The sequence below is a fragment of the Macaca mulatta genome, chromosome 16 (genome assembly GCF_049350105.2).
Source record: "Macaca mulatta isolate MMU2019108-1 chromosome 16, T2T-MMU8v2.0, whole genome shotgun sequence".
NCBI lineage: Eukaryota > Metazoa > Chordata > Mammalia > Primates > Cercopithecidae > Macaca > Macaca mulatta.
The window spans coordinates 19808638-19822492 of record NC_133421.1 but is presented as its reverse complement, the minus strand read 5'-3'; the positions used below and the strand labels follow the sequence as shown (position 1 = coordinate 19822492).

General features: G+C 60.1%; 1 protein-coding gene across 4 annotated transcripts in view; it reads right to left on the bottom strand.

The window, feature by feature from the left end:
* LLGL1 (LLGL scribble cell polarity complex component 1) overlaps positions 1-13855 on the bottom strand; it is a 21049-nt gene extending 7194 nt beyond the window's left edge. For all 4 annotated transcript variants that reach the window (XM_028836078.2, XM_028836081.2, XM_028836080.2 and 1 more), the window contains exons 1-13: positions 13770-13855; positions 9200-9297; positions 6666-6747; positions 6440-6570; positions 5279-5437; positions 5040-5202; positions 4811-4946; positions 4516-4570; positions 4228-4382; positions 3909-4132; positions 3682-3749; positions 229-382; positions 50-154 (exon numbers count right to left, since the gene is read on the bottom strand). In XM_028836078.2, coding sequence (XP_028691911.2) covers positions 50-154; positions 229-382; positions 3682-3749; positions 3909-4132; positions 4228-4382; positions 4516-4570; positions 4811-4946; positions 5040-5202; positions 5279-5437; positions 6440-6570; positions 6666-6747; positions 9200-9297; positions 13770-13850 — 1611 coding nt within the window. In that variant the 5' untranslated portion in view covers positions 13851-13855. The remainder of the gene's footprint in view (positions 1-49; positions 155-228; positions 383-3681; positions 3750-3908; positions 4133-4227; positions 4383-4515; positions 4571-4810; positions 4947-5039; positions 5203-5278; positions 5438-6439; positions 6571-6665; positions 6748-9199; positions 9298-13769) is intronic.

Sequence of the window (13855 nt, the reverse complement as noted above, 5' to 3'; positions counted from 1 at the left end):
CCAGAAAGCCCTCCCTGACATCTCCAACCCAGGGAACACCCAGCCCTACCTGGCCTGCAGTGCCAGCCACCACCATCTGGGCTGTATACTTGCAGAGAGCAACCTTCTGCACGCCAAGCCGGGGATCGTCACTGTAGGGATCGAAGCAGCCCACCTAGAGGGATGGGAAGGAGTAATGAGTCCAGGCAGAGTTGGGACCAGCTCATCAGGGCCAGGGGAGGGGCCCACCTTGCGGAAGGGTGGCCAGTCGTCCTCGGCAGCCTGGGCCAGGCTGTCAGCGTGCTCACAGTCCGTCTGGAAGAGGCCAGCTGTGCTCAGCTTATAGAGCGGCCGCAGCGCCACACCCGAGGCATCCCAGAACCTCACAGTGCCATCCTCATGGCTGCAGGGAAGGCAGATGTCAGGGCTACCCCTGGGTTCCTGTGAGGCCTGCACACCCCTCCATTCACTCATCTGATGACCACTCACTAAGCACCTACTGCACGTGCCAAACACTGACCAGAATCTTATTGTTACAAAAAACAACAGGCACCTACTGTATACAGCACAGGCGCACCATGCACCTGCTATATGCCAGGCCACATGCACCACATGCACCTGGGCCCTTTAAACCACAGGGTGGAAATGACCACCCTGATTAACAGGATATGGCCAAGGGGGACATGTAGAGAACAGAGGACTATGGGGGTTCTGCCTGCACTGCAGCAGCCATCAAAGGTGATCAAGAGCAAGGCAGTCACAGAACAGAGCGTGGGGCATCCCGGGGGAGGAGCTGCCTGGGGCCCGAGGCAATCACATAGGTGGAGGAGCAGGAAGACTGCAGAGGCCGGGAGGAAGCAGGGAGGGGGCAGGGGAAGTAGACAAATCTATGGCGCAGCCTTGGGACACAGCTGCAGAGCCCAAGCAGGGCCCCGGGCAGTGGTGAAAGCCCAGAGGTAGGGCGTGAGAGGTGTGTGACTGTGGGGCGGGTGTGAGAGGTGTGTGACTGTGGGGCGGGTGTGAGAGGTGTGTGACTGGGGCGGGTGTGAGAGGTGTGTGACTGTGGGGCGGGTGTGAGAGGTATGTGACTATGGGGTGGGTGAAAGGTGTGTGTGGGGCGGGCGTGAGAGGTGTGTGACTGTGGGGCGGGCGTGAGAGGTGTGTGACTGTGGGGCGGGTGTGAGAGGTGTGTGACTGTGGGGCGGGTGTGAGAGGTATGTGACTGGGGTGGGTGAAAGGTGTGTGTGGGGCGGGCGTGAGAGGTGTGTGACTGTGGGGCGGGCGTGAGAGGTGTGTGACTGTGGGGCGGGTGTGAGAGGTGTGTGACTGTGGGGCGGGTGTGAGAGGTATGTGACTGTGGGGTGGGTGAAAGGTGTGTGTGGGGCGGGCGTGAGAGGTGTGTGACTGTGGGGCAGGTGTGTGAGGTGTGTGACTGTGGGGCGGGTGTGAGAGGTATGTGACTGTGGGGTGGGTGAAAGGTGTGTGTGGGGCGGGCATGAGAGGTGTGTGACTGGGGCGGGTGTGAGAGGTGTGTGACTGTGGGGCAGGTGTGTGAGGTGTGTGACTGTGAGGCGGGTGTGAGAGGTGTGTGACTGGGGCGGGCGTGAGGTGTGTGTGACTGTGGGGCGGGTGAGAGAGGTGTGTGACTGTGGGGTGGGTGTGAGAGGTGTGTGACTGTGGGGCGGGTGTGAGAGGTATGTGACTGTGGGGTGGGTGAAAGGTGTGTGTGGGGCGGGCGTGAGAGGTGTGTGACTGGGGCGGGTGTGAGAGGTGTGTGACTGGGGCGGGTGTGTGAGGTGTGTGACTGTGGGGCGGGTGTGAAAGGTATGTGACTGTGAGGTGGGTGAAAGGTGTGTGCGGGGCGGGAGTGAGAGGTGTGTGACTGGAGCAGGTGTGAGAGGTGTGTGACTGGGGCGGGTGTGTGAGGTGTGTGACTGGGGCGGGTGTGAGAGGTGTGTGACTGTGGGGTGGGTGTGAGGTGTGTGACTAGGGTAGGTGTGAGAGGTGTGTGACTCTGGGGTGGTTGTGAGAGGTGTGTGACTGGGGTGGGTGTGAGAGGTGTGTGACCGTGGGGCGGGTGTGAGGTGTGTGACGGGTGGGCGTGAGAGGTGTGTGACTGTGGGTTGGGTGTGAGAGGTGTGTGACTGTGGGGTGGGTGTGAGGTGTGTGACTGTGGGTTGGGTGTGAGAGGTGTGTGACTGTGGGGTGGGTGTGAGGTGTGTGACGGGTGGGCGTGAGAGGTGTGTGACTGTGGGGTGGGCGTGAGGTGTGTGATGGGTGGGCGTGAGAGGTGTGTGACTGTGGGGTGGGTGTGAGGTATGTGACTGGGGTGGGTGTGAGAGGTGTGTGACTGTGGGGTGGGTGTGAGGTGTGTGACTGTGGGGCGGGCATGAGGTGTGTGTGACTGTGGGGTGGGTGTGAGGTGTGTGACTGTGGGGCGGGCATGAGGTGTGTGTGACTGTGGGGTGGGTGTGAGGTGTGTGACTGTGGGGTGGGTGTGAGAGGTGTGTGACTGTGGGGTGGATGTGAGGTGTGTGACTGGGGTGGGCGTGAGAGGTGTGTGACTGTGGGGTGGGCGTGAGGTGTGTGGGGTGGGCGTGAGAGGTGTGTGACTGTGGGGTGAACGTGAGGTGTGTGACTGTGAGGTGGGCATGAGGTGTGTGACTGGGGTAGGTGTGAGAGGTGTGTGACTGTGGGGTAGGTGTGAGAGGTGTGTGACTGTGGGGCGGGCGTGAAGTGTGTGTGACTGTGGGGTGGGTGTGAGGTGTGTGACTGTGGGGTGGGTGTGAGGTGTGTGACTGTGGGGTGGTTGTGAGAGGTGTGTGACTGAGGTGGGTGTGTGAGGTATGTGACTGTGGGGTGGTTGTGAGAAGTGTGTGACTGTGGGGTGGTTGTGAGAGGTGTGTGACTGTGGGGTGGGTGTGAGAGGTATGTGACTGTGGGGTGGTTGTGAGAGGTGTGTGACTGAGGTGGGTGTGTGAGGTATGTGACTGTGGGGTGGTTGTGAGAGGTGTGTGACTGTGGGGTGGTTGTGAGAGGTGTGTGACTGTGGGGTGGTTGTGAGAGGTGTGTGACTGTGGGGTGGTTGTGAGAGGAGTGTGACTGTGGGGTGGGTGTGAGAGGTATGTGACTGTGGGGTGGTTGTGAGAGGTGTGTGACTGAGGTGGGTGTGTGAGGTATGTGACTGTGGGGTGGTTGTGAGAGGTGTGTGACTGTGGGGTTGTTAAGACTCACTCCGGCAGCCCTGAAAGCCACAGCAAGCTCTTCAGCAGGGAAGGGCACACTGGAGTCAGAGGCCTGAGGGTCCCAGCACAGGCGGGAGTGGGGGCAGGGCAGGAAGTTAAGGCCTGAGTCACCCGGCACGTCAGCGCCCGCCAGGCCCAGGCTGGGCTCTCTGGCACCTTCCCTGGGCAGTTCAGCGTGGGCCAGCCCAGATTTTCCAGTCCCAGGGCAGGCAGGCTGGGCGGGTGGAGCCCTGGGGTTTGGTAGAGCTCAGTTCCAGGCCAAAAGGCAGATCAGGGCAGCACCTTGAACCAAGGTCCAGAGAGGTTTCATTCCAATCCACCTTGGGCGAGGAGGAACTACCTGGTCCCACCAGGGGCCAGGCCTGAGTCTCCTGGCACCTCTGCACCCACCAGGCCCAGGATGGGTTCTCCCCCAACAGCAAGGAGCCCACTCACCCACATAAGCACGCACACCTACCCGGTCAGCAGCAACCCTCGCTGCGATGGCTCCTGGGCCAGGTTTCGGCCCCCAGTGATGGGCCAGCTCTGGGAGGGGGTGGCAGAGATGTGTGCACAAGGTTAGGACAAACATCTTCTCCCTTTCACCCCGAGCATGGCACATTCTGACCTCCAGGCTTAGAAGTGAAACACTCTCCCCCTCCTCAAGACCCCACCCTGTAAGACCCCCCCGATCCCCGCACACACCAAGGCACTGGAGACAGGCTGGGGGCTCTGCTGCTCGCCAGCGCTCACAATGCGGGCCCACAGCTTGGCGGGCACATTGGCCACGTGGGCCGAGCAAGTGATTGCAGATGAGTGCAGCGGGGCCAGGTATGGGGCAGGCACAGCTGGCCAGCCAGGAGTCTGCAGGTCCAGCACCACCAGCTCCTCTTCCAGCAGCACAGCCAGGGCCTGGGGGTCATCAAATTCTGTTGGATGGAGCGGGTATGGGGTGAGCACAGTCATAGGTGGCAGAGGGCGCCAGGTGGGGCTGGGAAAGGGTAGGGTACAGCAGGGCACACACCATCCCCAGGCCGCGTGCTGTGCACTGTGAAGAAGTCGATGATGCGGGAGGTGAAGTCCAGCGTCACCAATGTCTCGGCTCGAAGCACACTTACACAGTGGCGGTCACCATAGCTGGCACGGGGCATGCCACCGCTGAAGATGATAAAGTGGCCCCTGTGTGCAGAGAGTTGTGTGAGCCATGAACCACTTGGGTCCCGAGCACATACTGCACAACCCAGGAAGAGCCCACCCTTCCAGCCCCCTAGCCAGACCCGGCTCACGTCGGACACCCGCTCCCCTGACCTACCCAGACTCACAGGTCCGCCACAGAATCTTGTTAATGGCCTTGCAGGGAAAGGGGCCTGAGGGGTGGGACAGCGTCAGACCAGACTCGCTGGTGGTTCTTAGCAATTCTGCCATTCCTGCTCTGCCCTCCACTGCTCTCTACCTTGCAGCTGCCTCCTGCCTCCCCAGGAAGTCGGCGGGAGGCACACTGCCACCAGACCACCCCCTCGGGGGAGTCACTCCTCAGCCAGTTTGGCTTGGCTCAGTGGTGCCCCCTCCCATCACCACCCTCTGGCTAAGGCCTCCCCAGCACTCACCGTAAGGTGTGGTGGCTACCGTGGGCTGCAGCGTTGGGGAGCTGCCGGCATCCACAGACCAGACAGCGTAGCTGCCATCACTGTGTGAGCTGACCACAGTGCTGCTATCACGCCCCCAGCATAGGCTCTCCAGCTGCTGTGGGCAGGCAGGGGCAGGCAGGCAGGCATGAGCCATGGTAGGCACGCACTAGGGGCCCAGGCTGAGGGGACACAGGCCTCACCCACATACCTGGTTCCCCAGGAAGACGTGGTCCACACACTGCGAGGCCTGGTTCCAGATGACCAGCAGGCCCCGGCTGTAGCCAATGAGAATCTTCGTGGGGTCCTGCAGGTGTCCCTGGAGTGACTCCACGGGGCCCAGCGCCTTCCCACAGCGGTAGTCATCTGGCACGCTGCGGAGGAAGGCAGGTGAGCCAGCAGAACCTCCTGGGCACACAGTGTGTGCTGGGAAGCCCACCGGCCTCTCACCTGCGCAGAACCTCGCCTGGGGCAAGCGTCTGCCCCTCGAGCAGGGTCAGGGTGGTAACATCCAGGAAGAAGACACTGCTGCCCTCAGTGCCCAGGGCTGCTATGTCGCCGGCAGCCACCAGCAGGACCACTGTGACTCGGATAAGGCTGAGCGGAGCGCTGCAGGGAACAAGGGAAAGGGAGTGAGGGTGCAAGCCCATCCAACTGGTGAGGTGGGGTGTGAGGAGCTGGGCCACTGCTGATAACTCATCACTGGCCCCACAGCGCTCACTAGGGCCTACTTACAGAGCCACCCCAGGAAGACATGCGTCATAATCAGCCCGCTCAATTATTCATAAGGATGTCAGCAGGGAGACAGATAAAAATAGGTTCCCCAGGTCTTGCAGACTGGGCTCCCAGCTCCTCCCACACACCAGGAGAGGACAGCAGGAACCACGGCATTGCCCAAGCCAGGACCAGGGCTCTCCCCGCTGAGCCCCTCCTAGGAATCCCACTGCTAGCCCTCAGACATCTCCTGACTTCACAGGAGGGCCCCAGATACCCTCATCTGCAGAAGCTGGGAGGCATCAGGAATCCATCCCTGGGTTAGGACTCCCCTTTTCCAGCTATTTCAGGCAGGGCTGAGGGGAGAGACTCCCCATACTCTCACCCAGCTGGCACATGCTGCCAGCACCTTACCAAGCACAGCCCGTGGGACCCTCCTTGCCCTCAACCCTGCCCTTTCACCTGTGCACAGAAAGGCCTGTCTCCCACCCACAACTGAAGGGGCCGGGGAACCCTCGCTATTACTAACTGGCTTAGGCCCTGCCGCAAACCCCTGGACACCCCCATCATTGCAGTAAGTGTAGTGCCAGGCCTCAGGTCCTAGGAGTTTGGCATATAATGCATGTACCTCCTGCTGCTCACAATGCTAATTACCTGCTCATGTTGGACTCAACCCAAACCTCCCATTTAACCTGAAAAGTTCACAGAGTGTACCTCAGTAAAGCAGGGTCCAAGAGTTGCAGCCTGGGACCTAGGCCCAGCTCAAGGCATCCTGCTCTGAACCACAGCCCCCACTGGCAGCTGCCTGTCTCCATGCTGCCTTTGCACAGCAGGTTCCCACAGACTCCCCCAGATCCTCCCTGCCCAGTGGCTGGCCCCAGCCAAGTTCTCTAGTACCTGGCACCATCAAAGCCGGGCCGGCTGGGCAGCTGGAAGCTGAGTGCCTCTTCCAGGTGGGCACAGCCATTATGGTGGACAATCTCCCAGAGATGCAGGCTGCTGTCATCAAGCAGGGTCAGGAGGCGGCCCTGGTGTGTGAGCAGAGATGAAAACTAGGCTGGCCTAGGGGGGTGAGTAGATATGGGGACCACAGGGAGCTGGCCAGTGGGAAGCAGAGGCTCACCTGGCCGGGCAAGAAGTGCATCTGTGTGACGGTGGCTGCATCCCGGTGCAGGCCTGTGAACTCCACGCCAGGTGCACCATAGCTGAGGATGGCAGGTCAAGGTGGAAACAGGCATGGACCAGCAAACCACGGCGAGTGAGATACCCAAGGCTCCTCCTTAACCCGGAGTATTCCAGTGGACCCCGGCATGGGCCTGCCCATCCAGGAGGCCTCCCTGAAGAACGGAGGACCCCTCCCTAAAACTCCCACCCTGCACCCCTACAGTATCCCCAAGATCAGCGTGCAGGCTCCACTCACTCCTGCAAGTCGGGTGCTGCTATAGGACCTTCAGTTCCTGTAAACTGGGCCAGTGACGCCCACCTTACAGGGCTGTTGCAGATCCAGTGAGAATAAACACACCCAGCAGGCTCGGCCTCAGCCTGGTGAGAGGCTGGGGCTCCGCTCCACTTCAGCCCCACGTTTCTATGGGCTCTGGGAGCTGCGCCTTGCCAGATGGGATCAGGCAGGCCAGAGGTGCAAGGCCCGGACAAGAAAGCCAGGGAGCAAGAGAGTCCAGACTGCCTTTTCCCATAGCTTCAGGCCAAACTTCAGCCATGGGTAAGAAAACCCACCCCCGCCGGGCGCGGTGGCTCACTCCTGTAATCCCAGCACTCTGGGAGGCCGAGGCGGGTGGATCACAAGGTCAGGAGTTGAGGACCAGCCTGGCCAAGATGGTGAAACCTCGTCTCTATTAAAAATGCAAAAAATAGCCGGGCATGCTGGCAGGCGCCTGTAGTCCCAGCTATTTGGGAGGCTGCGGCAGAGAATTGCTTGACTCCAAGAGGCAAAGGCTGCAGTGAGCCGAAATTGTGCCACTGCACTCCAGCCTGGGCGACAAAGAGTGAGACTCTGTCTCAAAAACACAACAACCAAAAAGAAAACCCACCTCCCTCCAAGGCAGGCAGCCAACAACTGCCACCTTGAGGGAGGAGAGGGCCCAGCCTGCCCATTTAACAGATGAGCACACAGAGACTCGGAGGGCGTGGGTGACCTGCTTGAAGTGCCCAGTGTCAGTGCCTCAGTCCCGGCAACTCCAGGGCTGATGGTGGACAGCAGGGCCTGAAAGGGCCCCAGGACAGAGGGTGCAGGGAGGAGTCAGCAACGTTGCCCTGGTGACAACACAGGAGCCGTTGCCTGGAGCTTGAGCTGGGATTCCCTACAGGAGCCTGGCGAGAAACTCTGAAGAAGGGACAAAAGAGGGGACAGGAGCAGCTGGGCGGGAACCAGGGTTGTCAAGGAGATGGGGCCGGTCTGGCAGGGGGAGGGGGCAGCTTCTAGTGACCAGGGCTGGCCCTCTCCAGCCTCAGTTTCCCAACCCGAGGGGCTCCAGGCAGTGGTGGTCAGGGGAAGAAGGGAAGAGGACCCCGGGCTCCAGCCTCCTTTCTGAGGCTCAGTCTCCTTATCTGCACTTCAGGTTCTTTTTGAGCCTGAGGACAAGAGCACAGGAGACCCCAACACAGGAGGGACACCTGAAGGCTGCAGGGATACATGTGCGGATGGCAGCGCAGCACCCACAGGAGTGGGAGCAGCAGGCCAGGCAGTGGGGCATGTCGGGCCCAGAGTACTGCCCTACTCACCCACAGGTAGTGCTGGGGCCATGGGAGAGAAGGGGACATCTCAGCCCATCCGCACTCCCCAGAGTAGGCAAAGAGCTCACAAACCACAGGCTCAGACTCCCACCCCTGGGGTGAGAAGACCCCCATCCCACACCCTCCCCTTTCCCGGCATTGACACATTTTCTGGGAACTGATGTCCGAAACCAGGATACTGAAACTCAGAGGGCCACACAGGAGGGGTAGAGGTCAGCAGCCCTCACCAAGTCGCCATCAGCCAGACCCTGGCACTTCGGCTTCCCCAAGAGCAGTTGGGGTGGGATTCTCCAGGGCCGGCACAGAGACACTGAGCTGCCGGCCTGCCCCCCACCCCCACCCCGGGCCTGCAGGGAAAATGCCCGCTTTGTGTGGCTCACACAGCCCATTGTGCAGCAGCCAGGATCCAGGTGGGGGCCGTGCTGCACTCACCATGCCGAGCCTGGCACTGCCCCCAGCCCCCTTGGCTGAACACATGTGTCTTCACATTCACACGTGTGTGCATTGGCTCACCAGGGCCCCAGCCCACCTGCCATCCTCCACGGGTATCACAGCCCAGCCCCCCTGCCTGGCCTCCCCAGAGTTGCTGGGACGATGGCAGGGTCGCCTAGGTAACTGGCTGGCTGACACGTAGCAAGGGACAGCTGTGCTACTGCAAACTGACCACCCGTCTCTCAGCAAAAGGACCCCATCATCTCTGCACAGTCGTCTCAGGTACAGAAGCCACGCCAACCTCTACCAAGATCCCAGCACTTACTGTAGCGCCCACAGAAGACCCCACTACTGCCCAGCAGAGCACCTCTGTTCTACTCTCGAGCTGGACGCTGCCAAGACCGGGACCCCAAAACACAGGAACTACAGGCAGGTGGTCCTGAACAGACCTAACACCTAGCCTGCAAAGGATACATCTTGACAGCCCCAGACCTGGTGCCAATGGCCATGATGCGAAGTTCAGGGTCGAAGGCCAGGGCGCTGGGCTGATTGGGAAAGCCATGCTCCACCGTCTGTGAGGAGGGGAACGCTGCTGGGGGTAAGCACTCCCAGGCACCTCTGCCGTGGCCCACCCTGAGGCCCACCCCAAGGCAGCCTCCAGGGTCTGCAGCTGACACACTGCGGGTAGGAGGCAGGTCTACTTGCTCTGTGCCTCAGCACCCTCAACTGTGAAATGGGTTATCATGCATCCAGTTGGTGGGGAGGTGGCTAAACCTCTGGGCTCCATCATGACTCTACCGCGCGCATGGCCCACAGAGGCCCACCCCTCGCCACGCCCCTGTGCCCCTCAATGCACACAGGCTCATGTGGACCCCACTGCATGGAGGCTCCAGCAACAAACAGGTGAAGCAAGGCTCACAGAGATGCAGGCACTGACGAGGCCCCACTTGCTCCGTGAAGGGCTCCGCACCCCATTCTTAGAGGCACAGACTAAAGCTTGAGGAGTCCCACATGATGTCCATGACACTCCCCAAACACAGGCCTGAGTGGAGGTCAGAGGTCAAGGGACAACACCCAGGATCAGCTAGGCAGAGGCTTTTGACTCTTCCCAGACAGAGGGAGATGGAGGCCCAGAGAGGGGCAGCTTTCTGCCTGGACCCTGAAGGCATCTTCCCGCCTCCCCACCTGCCAACAGCTAGGCAGCATGACTCCCACGCCCATCAGCGGCAGAGGTGGTGTTAAGAGGGTTTGTGGCCGGGCGCGGTGGCTCAAGCCTGTAATCCCAGCACTTTGGGAGGCCGAGGCGGGCGGATCACAAGGTCAGGAGATCGAGACCATCCTGGCTAACATGGTGAAACCCCGTCTCTACTAAAAATACAAAAAAAAACTAGCCGGGCGAGGTGGCGGGCGCCTGTAGTCCCAGCTACTCCAGAGGCTGAGGCAGGAGAATGGCGTGAACCCGGGAGGTGGAGCTTGCAGTGAGCTGAGACCCGGCCACTGCACTCCAGCCTGGGCGACAGAGCGAGACTCCGTCTCAAAAAAAAAAAAAAAAAAAAAAGAGGGTTTGTGTGCCCAGAGTGTCGATGGAACAGCTTCCCACCTGCTCCCCTGCCCCTTTCACAGTGCAGGCCCTTCTGTACCGGTTTCCTGTCTTTGGCCTGGCTGTGCCCTCCCTGGGAAGCCTGCACAGCTGAGCTCCAGCCCCATCCTGAACACCAGTACAGGACACCCATGTGGGCCAACGGTAACTCCTTTTATTTTGTTGTTGTTATTTATTTATTTTTTACTTTTACCACTGGTAACTCCTGACCCACTGCCTCAGGAAGATGCACATTTGTAAGAAACCCCAGTTCCCAGCCTGTAACCCCAACCTCCCTCCCTGCCTGTCTCCGCCCATCCAGGTGGGGACTGAACCCTCTGGGCAGCTGGTTCCGTCATGGCCTAGCTGTCTGGCCTTGGGCAAGTCACAGTACTCTCCAAGCCTCAGTCTTTCATAAGGGCCCTGGGGACAGTAAGGCCAACTAAGGACAGAGTTGGCCATTTGGCTGGGGCTTCTCTCTCCCACCAATAATGCCACACCCTTGCTGCACCTGACCTTGTCTAGCCAGTCCCTTGCTACAACCAGGATCCACAGACGGGACATCGCATCACAAATTCCCGCAGCCTTCCCTCTTTACAGAAGAGGAAAGGAGGTTGCATGCACTGTCCACCATCTGCTTCCCTCATACCCCACGCCCAGCCCATTTCTGAGCCCCATCAACTCAGTTTCAAAACACACAGAAGTCACCCCCCTCCCTGCTCCAGGCCCCACTGTCACTCACCTGGATTGGTGCTCACTACAGTCTGTTCCCACACAGAAGCCAGAGGGATCCTATGAAAGCCACAGCCAGATCCTCGTCCCTCCCCTGCTCAGGATCCTCCTGGGGTTCCCAGCTAAGGGAGGCTTGTGCCTCAGGGCCTTTGTACCTACTGCCCCTCTGCCTGGCATGCACTTCCTCCAGCACTTCCTGTCGCTCAGGAGTCATCTCCTCAGAGAAGCCTCCCTAAGCCACCCTGGCTGCAGCAGCCGCCCTGGCCACACCTCCCTCCCCCTCGCCCTGCTTTATTTGATCCACAGCACTGGCTAACATCCCAACTACCGTCTATTCTATTTTTTTGTTTTGGCTTTTCACTGTCTCCTGCATTAGCATATCAGCCGCCTGAGTTAAGACATATTTGTCCTTTTTGATAACTACTGTTGTCCCCAGAACCTTGTAGACCTCACACACAGTGGGGCTCAGTATTAACAGAGAAGGCACACTCCACAGGCGACATGTGGGCTGGACTGGGATTTGAACCCAAGACTCGGAGTCCAAAGTCCCTGCTCACTCCTGACCTGTCTCCCACCCCCCAAACTCAGGAATCAGGGGCCTATTCCCTAGCGATCCCCTATGACCCACTTAGGTGACTAAGTCCCTTCCCCAAGACCACCCTACTTTCCACCACTGCTGCCCACACTTCATCCTCAGTGGAGGGCCCTTACTTCCCACCACCCCAAGGCTAGACAGAGTGGGCTGAGCTTCATTCCCACCTGTCTCCAGTCCCCACTGCACATCCCAATTTACTGGCTGAAGAAATGACATTTAGGCCAGGCATGGTAGCTCATGCCTGTAATCCTAGCACTTTGGGAAGCCAACATGGATGGATAGATAGCTTGAGCCCAGGAGTTCGAGACCAGCCTCGGCAACATGGTAAAACCGCACCTCTACAAAAAATACAAAAACTAGCCGGGCATGGTGACATGAGCCTGTAGTCCCAGCTACTCAGGAGGCTGAGGTGGGAGGATCACCTGAGCCAGGGAGGTTGAGGCTGCAGTGGGCTGTGACTGTGCCACTGCACTTCAGCCTGGGTGAGAGTGAGACCCCGTTTCAAAAAAAAGTGACATTTAGCCCTGAGCCTGTTGCTGCCTTTCCCTGAAGGGCCATTCTCCTCTCACCTAACTCTCATAGCCTCCCCAGCACAGAAAACAGGCACTATCTGGGGACCACGGAGCACCAGCTTCCCCTCTGGGCCCCCTCTCAGGTTCCTGGCAGGTTCTCAGCCACCCTGTGAAGGTCCTGGCAGCTCTCACCGGCAACCACTGCAGATCTAGGCAGGGAAACCCTGAGACATCCCAGTGCCTCTGCTACTCCAGGTCCAACCGTCCCAGAGCCTCCTCCAAGACAAGGGTCTCCTCAAGGCAGCCCAGGGCACCTGGCACAACACTGGCCCAGGACCACAGCAGCCCCTTGGAAAAATCCCTGCCCCTCAAGGCTAAAATCCAACCCCACTGACACAGGAACTGGAGAAAGATACTGGTGCAGCTCACTCTGACTCTGGGCAAGCCGTCACCTCTCTCAGAACCTCAATTTTCTCACCTGTATTTTGAAGATAACTCTAATTTCGAAGAGCACTGAGAGGCTCTGCGATCCGTGGGCTCTGGGGTAAGAATGAGGACAAAACCAACGCCCCCAGAGGAGTGAGCCAGGAGCAGGCTGAGGCCCTGCTCTAACATCAGTGCATAGGGAGGCGGGGGCTGAGGCGGCCCCTTTCCCTGGCCCCTAGTGTCCCACTTGGGGAAAGGAAGGAAAAGCCTCCACTTCACTCCACCTTGGTGCGGGGCAGCAGGACAGCTGGCCCATGTGGCAGAGGGAGCCAGGGCCCACAGTAAGGAGAAAAGTAGCCTCATTTCACAGCTAGGGAAACTGAGGCCCCACGATGTGAAGGGCAGTGTAGTACACAGCCAGGCATGTCCCCTGGACTCGGGGCCCCGGGCAGGGCAGGGGAGAGCAGGGCAAGGCAGAGCCTGGAGCAGTGGGGGAAGGAAGGAGAGGCTCCTTGAAGGGATTTCCCAGCCGCACCCCCCACAGCTGCCTCGTCCCCACTAACTCTCTCGCCCTCCTGCGTGCCAAAGCACAAAACAAACCGGGGCCCACGGCTGTCCCAAGGGCCGAGCAGGGACGCAAAGGAGCCCCAAAGAAAAAGGATAAAGAGACAGAGAGTGAGCGACAGAGAAGAGGTCGAGAGACTCCACAGAGAGAGAGAGAGACACGCAGGGAGAGACAGGCAAAGACTCAGAGACGCAGAGGCAGAAAGAGAAATGAGAGGCAAAGATAGGAAGGGGCAGAGGCAGAGACACCCCCACCACACACACAGTCACAACTGGGGCGAGGGAGCCGGTCAGCGACGGAGAAAGTGGGGCAGAGACCCAAAGACAGGCAAAGAGTCTCAGAGACAGAGAGACCCAGACACACAGAGACTGGCAGACCCAGGGCCAGAGCGGCCCGCAGAGACTCGGGAGCAGACACGGAAAGTCGGCCGGAGACCCAGACCCACCCAGAGTCCGAGCCAGAGCTGGGCCCGAGGAGGGGGTGCGCGGCCCGGCCCAGCCCCCGCCCCGCGCCGCGCTGCATGCCAGCCCCCGCCCCCCGGGCCCGACGTGGCTCCGACCCCGGGTCCCCAGCCCGGGCCCCCGGCCCGCCCCCTCCCACCCGAGCCCGCGCCCGCGCCCGCGCCGCAGCCGCACCTTGTTGAAGGCGAAAAGCTCCTGCTTGAGCTTCTCGCGCTGCGGGTCGGCGCCCTGCCGCCGGAACCGAAACTTCATCATCTTGC